This window comes from Apus apus, chromosome 1 (genome assembly GCF_020740795.1).
Source record: "Apus apus isolate bApuApu2 chromosome 1, bApuApu2.pri.cur, whole genome shotgun sequence".
In the NCBI taxonomy this organism is placed as follows: Eukaryota; Metazoa; Chordata; class Aves; order Apodiformes; family Apodidae; genus Apus; species Apus apus.
Genome location: NC_067282.1, coordinates 145,202,503 through 145,216,150, shown reverse-complemented (window position 1 = coordinate 145,216,150; position 13,648 = coordinate 145,202,503). Strand labels below are relative to the sequence as shown.

General features: G+C 39.7%; 1 protein-coding gene across 1 annotated transcript in view; it reads left to right on the top strand.

Moving 5' to 3' along the window:
- The window catches only part of DGKI (diacylglycerol kinase iota), a 172,840-nt gene that overhangs the window by 111,147 nt on the left and 48,045 nt on the right, over window positions 1-13,648 (top strand). Inside the window, exons 22-25 of the mRNA XM_051640929.1 lie at window positions 2,569-2,648; window positions 4,597-4,641; window positions 11,807-11,876; window positions 13,332-13,372. Coding sequence (XP_051496889.1) covers window positions 2,569-2,648; window positions 4,597-4,641; window positions 11,807-11,876; window positions 13,332-13,372 — 236 coding nt within the window. The remainder of the gene's footprint in view (window positions 1-2,568; window positions 2,649-4,596; window positions 4,642-11,806; window positions 11,877-13,331; window positions 13,373-13,648) is intronic.

Genomic DNA, 13,648 nt, shown 5'->3' with positions numbered 1-13,648 from the left:
AAAGATTTGCAATTTGCAATTGTTAAGCAATTTGAAAATCTTGCCTGCATGGTGCATTGTACATATTAATGTGGTTTATGACAAAACTGAGGGCTGGGAAAATCTTTCTTGCTGAAAACCAAATGGGTCTTGCAAAAAAGCCAAGAGACCAAACCCACAAAAAAACCTTTGACACACAACATTTTAGCGTGTATTGTAGTGTTGTCCAGCAATGACTTAAAAGTTTTTTCAAATGAGCATGAACTGTGTGGAATATAACCATTTGAGACTCACCTCACGCACCTTACCCCTTAGCTAGCCATTGACCCTAAAGCCATAGATCGTTCTAATTCAGAATTTCCATGCAGCAAAGTTGCACATTTCTTTTTTAAGAACAAAGGTACTCAGGCCAGAATTCCCTTTATTCTATTACCACCACGAATAGATGGGTTGTAATTGAATTAAACCTCTGAATCGTTATATTTTTCACTTGTGTAGGTGAGACCCATAGATGTCATCAATAAATTTTCTATTGCATATTAGTGTTTTCTTTTCAGACATTTTGGTGGATCACTTTTAGAATTCCAAAAATTAATAAAATCCTTCTCTTTTGGGCTGTCAGGGATGGTGATTGTGATGGATTTCAGTTCTGTGTTGGATGCTTTCTTTCAGCATGTCAAAACTCTGGTCCCTGTTAAATGCCTATAGAGACAAGATCAGTGGTGACAGTTCATGCGCCAGTGGTGTAGCTCCTTAGTGCTCTATACCTATTGGAGGTGCAGTCGTGTCTGTTGCAATTCACTTTTTAGTGCTATAAATGAATTTAACAAATGCTTCTTTCAATAAGGGCTCAGTAGAGGGATCTGCTGAATTGAAACTAGATAGCCATTAAGTACTCTCTACAAAGAGCTTAAGGGTCTCCTGTCAGAACAGGTTAAGCGAAAGTAAACACTAAGCAAAGTGAATCACTGTGCAACCTAGAGAACTGGAATGTGTAAAGCAAACCTCATGATTGACTCTCATTCTACTTGCTTCTCTCAGTTTCTGTTCTGTAATGAAAAATTCTGGGAGGTCACAATGAGCACTGTTCCCTTTTGGACTTTTTGAAAATGAGGAGGACTGGCATCACTATTGGGTGCCAAAGTTGCTTCAGGAGAAGTGTGAGCTCTTCCCTTCCTACTTGTTCTTTCTTCCTGTCCCTTCTTTATTTTGTTTTCTCCTGACAGCTTTTTTCCCTGCTTCTGGTCTTCCTGGTTCCATAGCTGTTCTGGTGTTCAAACTGGTTTTGAAACTTGATGCTGGCAGCATTGTTGCTGGCCTCTGATGCCTGTAATGATGTTGACTGCTGTAGGTGCTCCCCTGTTCTTCTCCTTGAGACTACTGAGCTGTTCTTTGTGCTCCTAGCCCCAGTGGGCTACAAAAATATGACCCATGTTTCCCATTATCTTTTGCAGCCATCTTGTCCTCTTAACAGAATGAAGAGCATCTCAGTAGATAAATATCTCTTTCTCTTAATCAATTTATTTTGAACTGCAGGGGAGGGGCTGTAGCACAGTTGTGGATTTTTTTTTCTATTTATCTTAGAATTGTCAGTGACTTTATGATACTTCCTGTTATCCAGTTACTGAAATGGTTTACAAGTTGATATTCTGGTCTCCTTTTGGAATACCTCAGATGAGGATTTAAATCTCTTTCCTGCTGCTCCCCTATTTTTATTTATTTTTGGGCCATTGTTTGATTAAAGACACTCTAGGGAGAAAAAAAAACAAAAAACTTCATTAGGTGATTCAGTTTTAGAAAATCAGGTACTCAAGGGTTTTCACTTGTTTTCTTTTTATTTAATGTTATCTTAGTAGGTAGCTCTCTTGGTACCTTCCTTCTAGACTCACATATATGTCTTTCTGTGGGTTTGTTTTGGGATGTTGTTTGGGTTGTTTTTGCTGCAAGAACAGAAAACTTAAATCCCTTATTAATAAAAATGCTTCCCTCAGCTGAGGAGAATTACTTGTTGTATGTTTACATGTTCACTTTATTTCTCTAAGAAAATACGGAGATATGTAAATTCTGTGTGTAGATGGAATGTTTTGATGTCTGTTTTGATTTGAAAGCAGTCTTAAATCAAAATAACATGGTGCTGAACAGTTTTCTCTGAAATAGGGCTGTAACTTCAGGCTGTGACTTTCGTAACTTTATATCATTTTTGTCGACTTCTAAGAGTTCTGAAAGTAAAATACCACTTCCTTATTTCAATGTATAAGAGCACCTCCCTAAATGCTTGTTCTGTGACATGCTGCTTTCTTTGTGGTTAATAATTGATGTTGAAATCACATGATGAAGTACACAATTTGACTGAATATGGTTTACCTTTTTTGGTATGAAAGACAGTGGAAAACCAGAATCCTTGATAATTATAAATGAGTGAAACTAATGATAAATAATGTCATTGCTTTTAAATGAATGTTAAGATTTAGATAGCAGAAAGCTTTTGTGAGGACACAATAAAGAAAAAAAACCTGGAGTGTATTGTAATTCTTTTAAAGTTTAAGAGATTTCCATTAAAGATGTTTTTCTCTCTTGTTGATTTTCTAGCTATTCCCCTAGGAATTATAGTTGTACGAGGAGATTGTGACTTGGAAACCTGTCGTATGTACATTGACCGTCTACAAGAGGTGAGGCTTTTGTGAATTCAGGTATCATATACTCATCTGTGTTATGTTTCATTCAGTTCTGAGTGCAGAGGTCTAATAGTTACAACAATAATATATTAAGAGTATTGTACTTTGCCTACCACCAAAACTTTAGAGTTAAGCTAAGGTGATAAAAGCAGGAGTAGCACTGAAAAACATGTTCTAAATAGGAAATGAAAAGTCCTACCAACTTATTTTTAATTATAACAGAATTGACATGGATGGATGTGTTTACTTCTTCTTGAATTGGAATGGAATACCAGGACTCTCCACATACCTTGCTAAAATTACACAAATTAGTAATTAGAAAGTGTGTTGCATACGGATAAACATCATGATATTCAAGTGGGTCTAATTATGCAAATTTCATTCTCTAATGCTCTCATTGAGTAATCTGAGACTCCAATAAACACTACAAATATCAACTAGATATTTCCAAATACACAGAAATGTGTGTTCATGCAACTAGTAATATTACTGGTCTTACTGTCCTGAACACTTTGCTTCACAAGTGCTTGTTCTACAATAAAGTCCAGGAAGTAGAGACTCCAAATTACACATGAAATTAATAATTTTAAGTGTGTATGCATTTAGTGACAAAATTAATGGATTTTCATTCATATGCAGTCTCTGTTTTTAATCTTTTGCTGGCATCTTTCAACAACATTTACCACTGTGAATACATTATGTAGGTTTCTAAACAGGTGGTCCAATTTACATAGGAGCTATGAACATCATCCCTCCACTGAACTCTTTGGGAGCCACGGACTTCCCTGTAGTTTTAAAACTGCACTTGTAGCCTGAATATACACCTTAGTATCTCACTACAGGCTTTCACTTTTTTTGCGTTTCAGCCAGTATTCCCTTTAAAACACATTTCACAGAATTATAAAATTGTCATGGTTGGAAAGGTCCTCTATGATCACCTAGTTCAACTGCCAGCACAAAAAACCCCCACAACCTTGACCACTAGAGCATGTCCTGAAAATCGAGAAATTGATTTCTGAACATTCAGGCTTGAGGTGTGGCTATTATTATCAGACATGAAACCTTATTGTAAACTGATGCATACTTGAGGTATCTGGTGATGGAAAATTGTAATGAAATAATTATGATGATGTTCCCTGTAGATTGCAAATGTGATCCCAGACTAAACTCAGGCAACTTAATATGGCCAGCATTGGTGGGCGAGCGGTTGTACAGCCCTGGAGGAAACACAGCTAGGAGTTCTGGTTGAAGTACCCATAGTGGTTGTAGAGGAACTGTGTTTCTCTAACCTTTCACAGGGTTTGCGCAAAGCTTTTCTGTGTGTGCTTGATTTGGCTCATACCCATTTGCTGGGAATGGAAGTGCCAAGGCTTTCTGCACTCTGCCAACTTGTCTGCCAACTGGGGACCTAAGGTGTGTAGGCCAGGCTTTTTGGAAAGCTATGTCATGAGCTTAAACTATTTGACAAAATCTCTTATTAAAATAGATTCCTGAACTCTGCTAAATACCAGCATCATTCTGATATAACCTCCTTGACATGAGTTGTCTTAAAACAAGGAGAACTGCCAGTGGTTTTCTTTAGTGCATTATTTATTTAGAAATATTTACAAAAAGAGCTTAAGGATTTTAGGATATTTTCTTCCATTTTATGGCTGATGTTCAAAATTTACATAGTTTTCATGGAACAAATAGAACTGTGGTATGATAAAGGTCCATTATCATGATTTCTGTATTTTAAAAACTATTTTTTGAACAAATGCATGTAAATCTAAATAAGTGAGCTTTCCATGACTAGTCTGTGGTGTTTGTTTAATACATTTAAAACTAGTGAGAAATACTTGCAAAATTATTTGTGTTTGCTCAGCTACTTCAGATAGTAGAACTGCAAACTGCTCTTGTTTCTTTAATTTTTTTGTCATCATGTCTCTCATTCTCCTCCTAGGACCTGCAGTCGGTACCTTCTACTACACAGAGAGTTCATTACCAGGTAAGATAAGCTTTCCTTTTAGTATCAGAACAAAAAAAGGCTTAACAATATGGAAAGGACTCTTTACATTTGAAGCTAGGTTTTTTTTTTGTTAGATGAATTTCTGATTATAATTTACCTTGAAATGTTGGATGTTCATTCTGCTTTCCCTGGGACAATCCTTTTCCTAAAAAAATCATGTGGAATCATCTTTAATATCAGTGTAGTATGATGATGCAAGTGATATTGCAATAGCAGTGCCTTGAATATGGAAGTAAAAGAATGTGTCATGTAGGAAAAATGACAACAATAAAATTGTTTCTCTGCCTGAGAAACTGATCAGTAACATGATGTTATATTGCACAGCTGTAGTACTAAAGTCTATCACTGAGAAAAAAGGTGTGCTTGCAGGCATAACCTCTTATTAATTCTGAGCACTGCAGTCATCTACCTCTAGTTTAGCATAATCTTCAGAGTAGTTTTTTAATCCATCCAGGGACAAATGTGACTTTTGCACATGAAAAACGGGTTTTAGTTTTAGATGGCTAGTTTTAAAAATTGATTTTTCTGTGCATTTTACAACTTTATTGTACAAATTATTCAATACAGAACTTGTTTTTACAGTTGGAAGGGTTGTGCAGGAATGCATATTTCTGTCAGTAAAATATTGCACTGCACAGTGCTCAAACTGGGAGGAAAATACCTCAGACTAGCTCTTCTGACTCCTGAGCTGATTTGACATTATCACAGAGACTTGACACAGATGATGATCTACTGACACAGCATCTAGGATCACATGAAAAGTTTACACAACATTGTCAGCCTTTTCCTAGATTTAACAGTGCAAGTCTTGTTGAGACCAACAAAATTTGAGTTCACTGAGAAAGCATACAGAGATCTAGCTCACAGAAACCCATCACAATGAAATTATAGATACTGTTGTGGGCCAGCTTAATGATACATGATTCCAGTTTGGCAAGAAAGCCTGTAAATGCACTGAATGCAAGAAGACTCTATGAGCAAACACGATTTGGCATGTTTTCCTGGACTTACCACCTTCATACCAGGTGCATTTCCCTGTCCAATATTAACCTCATATTTTTGACATTTTTATAACTCATTGCTCCAGAACTGAGTTTTAGAGCTGAGCCAGTACCTAGCAAATTGGCTAAAAAGCCAGCACATGTTATTCTGTTCCACTCATTATAAATTAACCTAAGTGGCTACTGACTGCTTTATGTATAGGAAACTGCCTGGGATAAAATGAAGAACTAAATCTCCATGTATGGGGAGGACCAAAAGAGAGTATAAAATGTCAGAAACAAGCCCCGTATTGGGCTGTAATCTTTGCAGTTTTAGAAGTATATAAATTAATTGTCTAGCTGTCTCCTCTAGTGCATATCTACATGAAATCCCTAACATGCTATCAATTTTTTAAGCTACATTTTGTGTTTTGTCTTCAGTACTTGATTATCCTTGATTTTTCAAAATCAGTTTATTCTCTGTGGGTCATTTCTACAAACTGTCTGTTAGGTTAATCTGAGGTTTGTTCCATGTTTGTTGGTATCCCTCTACATATACCAGGAAGTGGAAAAAGCAGGAGATAAAGGGAATTAATAAGGTGCTTGACTTGATTGAACTATTTTCTTAACTCACGAATAAGGTGTCATGGATACTTCTCAGTCTCAAAAATGCAGTTCTCTTGCATGATTTCTGTGCAGCTCAAAACATGGGGAGTCAGCAGAAACAATATCAGCAAGGCCAGATACAAATAAAAAAATGAAGCTAGATTTGTTTTTCATTCTGTTTTGTTTCTCTAATGAGATTAATGCTTATAAAATACCAGTCTCCTGCACCTGAGACTTCCCAAGCTAGTTCTGCAGTTGAACTGTAATGAAGTCTTGGGAAAAGCATATCACAATACGCAAATTGTGACTTGAATTTACATTTAACAGCATTACTCCTAACCTCATTTTCCCAGCGTTATGTACTCTGCTAGGCCTATGAATTTTTAATTGTCTTCTCTTTGTATAACCTACCTTTTTAGTATGCAGTGTTATCTTTGGGTGTTTTCTTCCTTTTTTCCTTTGTATCCCATTCATAGAATCATAGAATCATAGAATTCTAGGGGTTGGAAGGGACCTCAAAAGATCATCTAGTCCAACCCCCTTGCCAGAGCAGGATCACCTAGGATCACACAGGAACGTATCCAGGCGGGTTTTGAATGTCTCCAGTGAAGGAGACTCCACAACCTCTCTGGACAGCCTGTTCCAGTGCTCTGTCACTCTCACAGTAAAGAAGTTCTTCCTGATATTCACATGGAACCTCCTATGCTCCAGTTTGTATCCATTGCCCCTTGTTCTGTCACTGGTCATCACTGAAAAAAGCCTGGCTCCATCATCCTGAGACTCACCATTTACATATTTGTAAACATTGATGAGGTCACCCCTCAGTCTCCTTTTCTCCAAGCTAAAGAGACCCAGCTCCCTCAGCCTTTCCCCATAAGGGAGATGTTCCACTCCCTTAATCATCTTTGTAGCTCTGCACTGGACTCGTTCAAGCAGTTCCCTGTCCTTCTTAAACTGTGGGGCCCAGAACTGGACACAATATTCCAGATGTGGCCTCACCAAGGCAGAATAAAGGGGGAGGAGAACCTCTCTTGACCTACTCACCACACCCTTTCTAATACACCCCAGGATGCCATTGGCCTTCTTGGTCACAAGGGCACATTGCTGGCTCATAGATATCCTCCTGTCCACCAGGACCCCCAGGTCCCTTTCTCCTACATTGCTCTCCAGCAGGTCAGCTCCCAGCCTGTACTGGTACATGGTGTTGTTCTTCCCCAGATGCAAAACTCTATACTTGCCCTTGTTGAATTTCATTAAGTTTCTCCCTGCCCAACTCTCCAGCCTGTCTAGGTCTCATTGAATGGCAGCACAGCCTTCTGGTGTGTCAGCCACTCCTCCCAGTTTAGTGTCATCAGCAAACTTGCTGAGGGCACACTCTGTTCCCTCACCAGGTCGTTGATGAAGATATTGAACAGCACCGGTCCCAGTACCAACCCCTGAGGACTCCACCAGTCACAGACCTCCAACTAGATTTTGCCCCACTGACCACAACTCTCTGACTTCTTCCTTTCAACCAGTTCATGATCCACCGCACTACCTGATCACCAAGCCCATACTTTATCAGCTTACCTACAAGGATGTTGTGGGAGACAGTGTCAAATGCTTTACTGAAATCAAGATAAACCACATCTACCGCTCTACCATCATCTATCCACCTAGTTACTTCCTCATAAAAGGCTATAAGGTTGGTCAAACATGACTTACCCTTGGTAAAACCATGTTGACTGCTCTTAATGACCCCCTGATCCTTGATATGCTTAGAGATAGTGCCAAGAACAAGTTGTTCCATCACCTTTCCAGGGGTGGAGGTGAGGCTGACTGGTCTATAGTTACCTGGGTCCTCCTTCTTGCCCTTCTTATAGACTGGAGTGACATTTGCTATCCTCCAGTCCTCAGGCACCTCTCCTGTTGCCCATGACTTCCTAAAGATGATGGAGAGTGGCCTAGCAATGACCTCCGCCAGCTCCCTCAGCACCCTTGGGTGCATTCCATCCAGACCCATCGATTTATGGATGTCCAGATTGCTCAACTGATCCCTAACCCAATCCTCATCTACCAAGGCAAACTCCTCCTTTATCCTGACGACTTCTGGGGCTACAGAGTTCTGGGGCTCCTGGGGAAAGCCTGCAGGAGTAAAGACAGAGGCAAAGAAGACATTCAATACCTCTGCCTTCTTTATATCCTCTGTCTCTAAGGCACCCACCTCGTTCATCAGTGGGCCTATATTGCCTCTAGTGTTAGGTTTTTTTGCTATGTATTTGAAAAAGCCGTTTCTATTATCCTTGACCTGACTTGCAAGGTTAAGTTCCAAGGAGGCCTTAGCTTTCCTAATTGCCTCCCTACATCCTCACCTTTCTGCAAATAATGGGCTAACTATTAAGATACATAAAGCTTTGTACATGTAGATAAGTAGACATTAGCAAACCTGGTGGATTTCAGAAAGCCCTTGACTCTTTGTTGTTGTGGGAAAGAAAAGAGCTGGGCTTCCACTTCTCCTGGTAATAGAGCATGGCAGGAAGCAGGGTTAACACTGATCCCTCCCTGTTCTGGCCCTCCTGGGTCTTTCACGGAGTTAAGGGCCCTCTCTATAGCTCCTCTTATAGGTGTCCAACGCCATGCCAGGGTCACTTAAACCATAACACTCTTCCACATACAGCTCAGTTATGATACAAGCAAACTTAAGCATCCCACAATTCCATAAGCCCATATTAGAGAAGGCCATAGGTATGTTTTAAATTGGATGCTTAAACCACTGAGATATGTCATTTGGTCCCCATGTGCAAAAATAGATCACCTTATGGGATGTTATGCTGTTGACTTCATCTCTCCTGTAATGCACAGAGGTTGGAGACAAAAACTTGAACATGAGAGCAGGGTTTATGGGTTCAAGTCTGTGAGTCTGAATATGGGAGAGAATTTGGGCTGTTTGTTGTCAGGGTGGCTTTAGATGCAGGTATATATGTGTGTGTACATACGTATATATACACACACATATATTTTGTCAAGCAAAATTTCTAAGTTGCTGCAGTGACCTGTCAGCCGAGAGATGTTTCCATGACTATAGCGAAACTGTAGAGCACTGAAGAGACTACAGATGAGTTGTCTGGAGCCGTCTTGGCATTTTTGTCCTGGATACCAGAAGGGAAAGGCAATAATAGATGGTTACAGTCAATCCCAGAGGCAGAAGCTAATAAAATGAATCTTGCAAAAGCTGTCATGAGACCAGATGAAATAAAGAACGTTTTGTAGCAGTATCATGCCAGGCACTGATATGCTAATCATTGTTACAGCAGCTTGAAAACAACAGTGCAAGCAGGCACCCTGCTGACCAGGAAGCCAGGGAAGCCAAGAACTAATCTCTACATCATCAGTGTGACCTCATTTTTTCTCAGGTGGCTGAAGAGGTGTCATATACCTTTATGTAAATAAAAGAGTGATGTCTGACTCTTAACATATGTGAGCATTGTCTGCTCTGTAATCAAATTGGAAATAGTTTTCTTAGTCAGACTGAAACGAGAACTTTCTTCAGCCTTCTCTGAGATTTTCCCAAGGTTGAAGAAAGCAAACTGCTCCTTCCCCTTGTTCTTACTGGCAAATTACTGGGCAGTCTGGTGAATTGAACTGATGATACCCCCATTTTTCTGTCAATATATTATTTATTTTTTTCTGAACACATGGCTACTCAGATAGGGATTATTTTAGAAATACATCAGATTTGCAAAACAGTAAGATAAATTGCTGAGAAATATCTATTACTTCTAGGTTTTCTTAATGATACAAACACTTGGCAATAAAACCAGAGGAAAACATATAGGAAACTGTGAACCTTTAAAAATCTCTATGAACATTCAGAAGTGATGGAAGTGTTTGATACACCATCATCTTTCATTTTAACTTTATGTTGGTGTTTCTGTGTTTTCCCTCTGCTTGTATACAAAACAGCCTTGCTTTCCTCCTTCAAACTGTGCACATGGTGTCAGCTACCTGAGGGAATGGTGGGTTTTGTGTCCCTTGGTATCTCCCACTTATGCTGTGTATCTTTCCAAAAGGCTCTTCTGTAGCACAGGCTGGAGGGGTGGATTTCTGTATTATGCTATGGGTGAAGTGTTCATAGCCTTATTGTCCTTCTGGCTGAAAACCGTGATTGTTTGAAATCTCCTTTTGGAACTCACTCTTTCAGCCAGCCTTTACTTTCGGGTGTTGGACCTTCAAATGACTACTTAGCTGATGTAGCTATACAGTTCCAAACAGGAAATTTGTTGGTCCTGAATCCTGCTGTCAGAAAAGGTGCTGAGCTCCTGTGTGATATTCTGAGAAGTCCCACTTGAGATATCATTGTATCCTGGTCTGTTTTCACCAAGCAATGCCTGTGTTCTAACATGTACATATACATGAATCACATTCTGTGAATTCCTTGCACAGCAATACTTTTCTTGGAATATTTTGTATCTTTGCTCCCCATTGCTTCTGCTCTTTTTTTTTTTTTTCTTTTTCTTTTTTGCCTTGTGACTCAGTGTACCACTCTGTCTTCTGAAGGAGTAAAGTTTTATATTGAGCCATTTTGTGCCTGGATTTTTGTCATTTGCAGATGTGCTGACTTTACTGCTTATGATGTAAATAAGGATAAAATCTTGCTCTGTACAAATTTTGAGTATGTGCCCAAGGTCCATGCTGTTGTGTTTTGCTTTGTGCAAAGCTAGTTGTATTCAAACACAATGTTCCAGTGGCTTTAGGAAGCTGGCTGGCCAGCCACTGGCAGCATGGAGCAGAGCCATGATCTCCCTCTGCTTTCTGAGATCCCTTTTGCCTGTCCATCTCAGTGAGCTGGGAAAAAGCAAGGGGCAGTCTGTTTGACTCAGTGAGTAGAGGTCAGGAAGAAGGTCTTTGTTCCTCCCCAGTTATTTGGTTTGGTTCCTGAAATACTGTCCATTGGCTACCAAGGAACCCTTCTTTTTAGCCAGAACAGGAAGATGTTGATGTAGGATGTGTCCTCGGCTGGTGGTGGTCCCCAGGTCTGTGCTCTCTGCATTCTGGGCATAGTAACACTTTATTACCCTGAGGTGCATTTGAGACATGCCAGGAACAGGCAACATGAGTGAGTGGCAGATCAGTACAGGTGGGAAAGAGTGTAAAAATACTGAGCTAGAATAAAGGAAGGTGATAGGCATGCAAGAAACATAGTAATTAGAATTCATGGCTGTTGTTTGTTACTGGTGTGTATCTATTTGATTTCTTTCTATTCCTATGTCCCCACAAATATGGGGGGTTGTAGACATCTGAGAAAGCTGCTTTTGATGCAAAGCTTTTTGGTACTGCTGAACTGAAGGGAAGGGGACAGGTGAAGGTGTGGCTAAAGATAACTGTATCAATTTACTCTCTTCGATATTACAAGCTAACTCTGATGTCAGTGAGGAGCAAATCCAGTGGATTTGTGCTGTGCAGGTTTTCCACATGGTGAGATGTCAGTAGAACAAAATGAAAAAAACAGACTAGAAAATAGTCCTTTTAAGAGAAAAAACTACTGTTATGTTTGTATGTAATTTCCCTGCCTTGTCCAGGACCAAGAAGGCTCTTTCCCCAGAGTACTTTCTGTTCAGAGGCTATCTCCTAGATGGTGCTTCCTAGATGGTAAGTGCATCTCCCTTCTCTTGGGCCTAGCATGCTGCTTGCTTCTGGTGTGCTTGTGAAGGATAGGGCGTCTGAGAGTATTACCATGGAGGGGAAAATCTACCTTCTTGTTACACTGAGAAGGTAAAAAAAGGAGCTGGGTGCCCTGCTTTTCATCTAGTCATTAAAGTGTCTGCTGTAGCATTTTCACCCCAAAGAGGCATGTTCTAAAGGTGGTTAGAGGTTTGGTTTATTAGTGTCTCTTCTGTGATGAACAGCATTCCTTGCATGGCAGTGCTTGGATTCAGAGCACAGCTGGTTGTGGCAGCACTTGGCTGCTGGTAAGGCTGTGTTCTTTACTCTGGTTTCTCTTTTAGTGCTACAATGTTTAATTACTATAGTGTTTAGGTGACGGAAATGAATCTCCCTTTTGCTGTAAGACTGCACTTGGTGGAACTCCCTGGACACCTGCACTTGTGTTTGACCCAGACTTTGTCAAAGCAGATGGGTTGTCTGGGCTTTACATTGGGCTCCAGAGCACTGAAATTAGCAGCTAAAATGGATGGCATCTGCTTTTGCAAAAGCTTCAGGATGTGGGGACTGACATTTTTATTCTAAACAAAAACAATTTCTCCTTGGCAATTTCTAATCACTCTTCCTTGTCTCTCATGAGGGAATTTGATAAAAAATGTTGAGTACCTGTTTGGGTTTTGGAGGAGGCTGGGTGGGTAGATGCATTTTGGTCTTGTGTTTAGGGAGCCTGCGGTGCTACGTAACTCTGCTCTTGTGTCAAAACTCCAGAACGAATGAATCTGATTTCACTGGCCAAACAAAATGTAAAGCAGAAGCAAAAAATCACATCTGATGAAGCACATTGTAGGTGATAAAATACTTCTGGGTTTAGTAATATAAATTATTTGGCAGTGACAAGTTTCATATTAGGTGCTTTATTTAGTGAATCTCCCCTATTTTCCTGTTTTTCATGAGTACCCTAGAGTTTCCTAGAGCATGTTGGTATTTCAGGGTGAATATCTGTGGCCATGCATTTGATTTACAAAAAACTCCTGTGCATGTTATTCTTTAAGTGCCTAATTTGAATTAATCTTATTAGACCCAACAATTTCACAATATGCTTGCTATACTCTCATCGGAACAATGCAGCTTTTTCTATCTCATGTTTTAATGTAATGTAATCTTATTACAAGCCTGAAATCCATTATAAACATTTTAAAAAAAATTATTTCAAGTTAATAATATCTGTGAATATTATATTGTTAAGCCTTACCTTTAAATTCACCATTTAATGGGATAGGAATATGGACATAATGAATGAATCAGATTATGTTCTTGCAAAACCATGTGACTTCACTGATACAGAGGTTATCTTACATGGTAGTGATGTCAGCTCAGCTCATCCATGCAATTCTGCTCAGACTGTTTTCTTCACTGTGGCTCTGTTGTTTCTCTGTCTTGCAGCAACTTCTGCTGATCGTTTTTACCGCATTGACAGATCTCAGGTAAATATTTATTCAATTACTGTTTCTTTTAAGCTATGTCAAATGTACCTTATTCTTTACTGTGAGGGTTACAGAACACTGGAACAGGCTCCCCAGAGAGGTTGTGCAGTCTCCTTCTCTGGAGACTTTCAAGACCTGCCCGGATGCTTTTCTGAGTGATCTGCCCTAGTTTTTTTGGTCCTGCTCGGGCAGGGGGGTTGGACTCGATGATCTTCAGAGGTCCCTTTCAACCCCTAATATTCTGTGATTCTGTGATATGCCATTCCTCCTATGTAT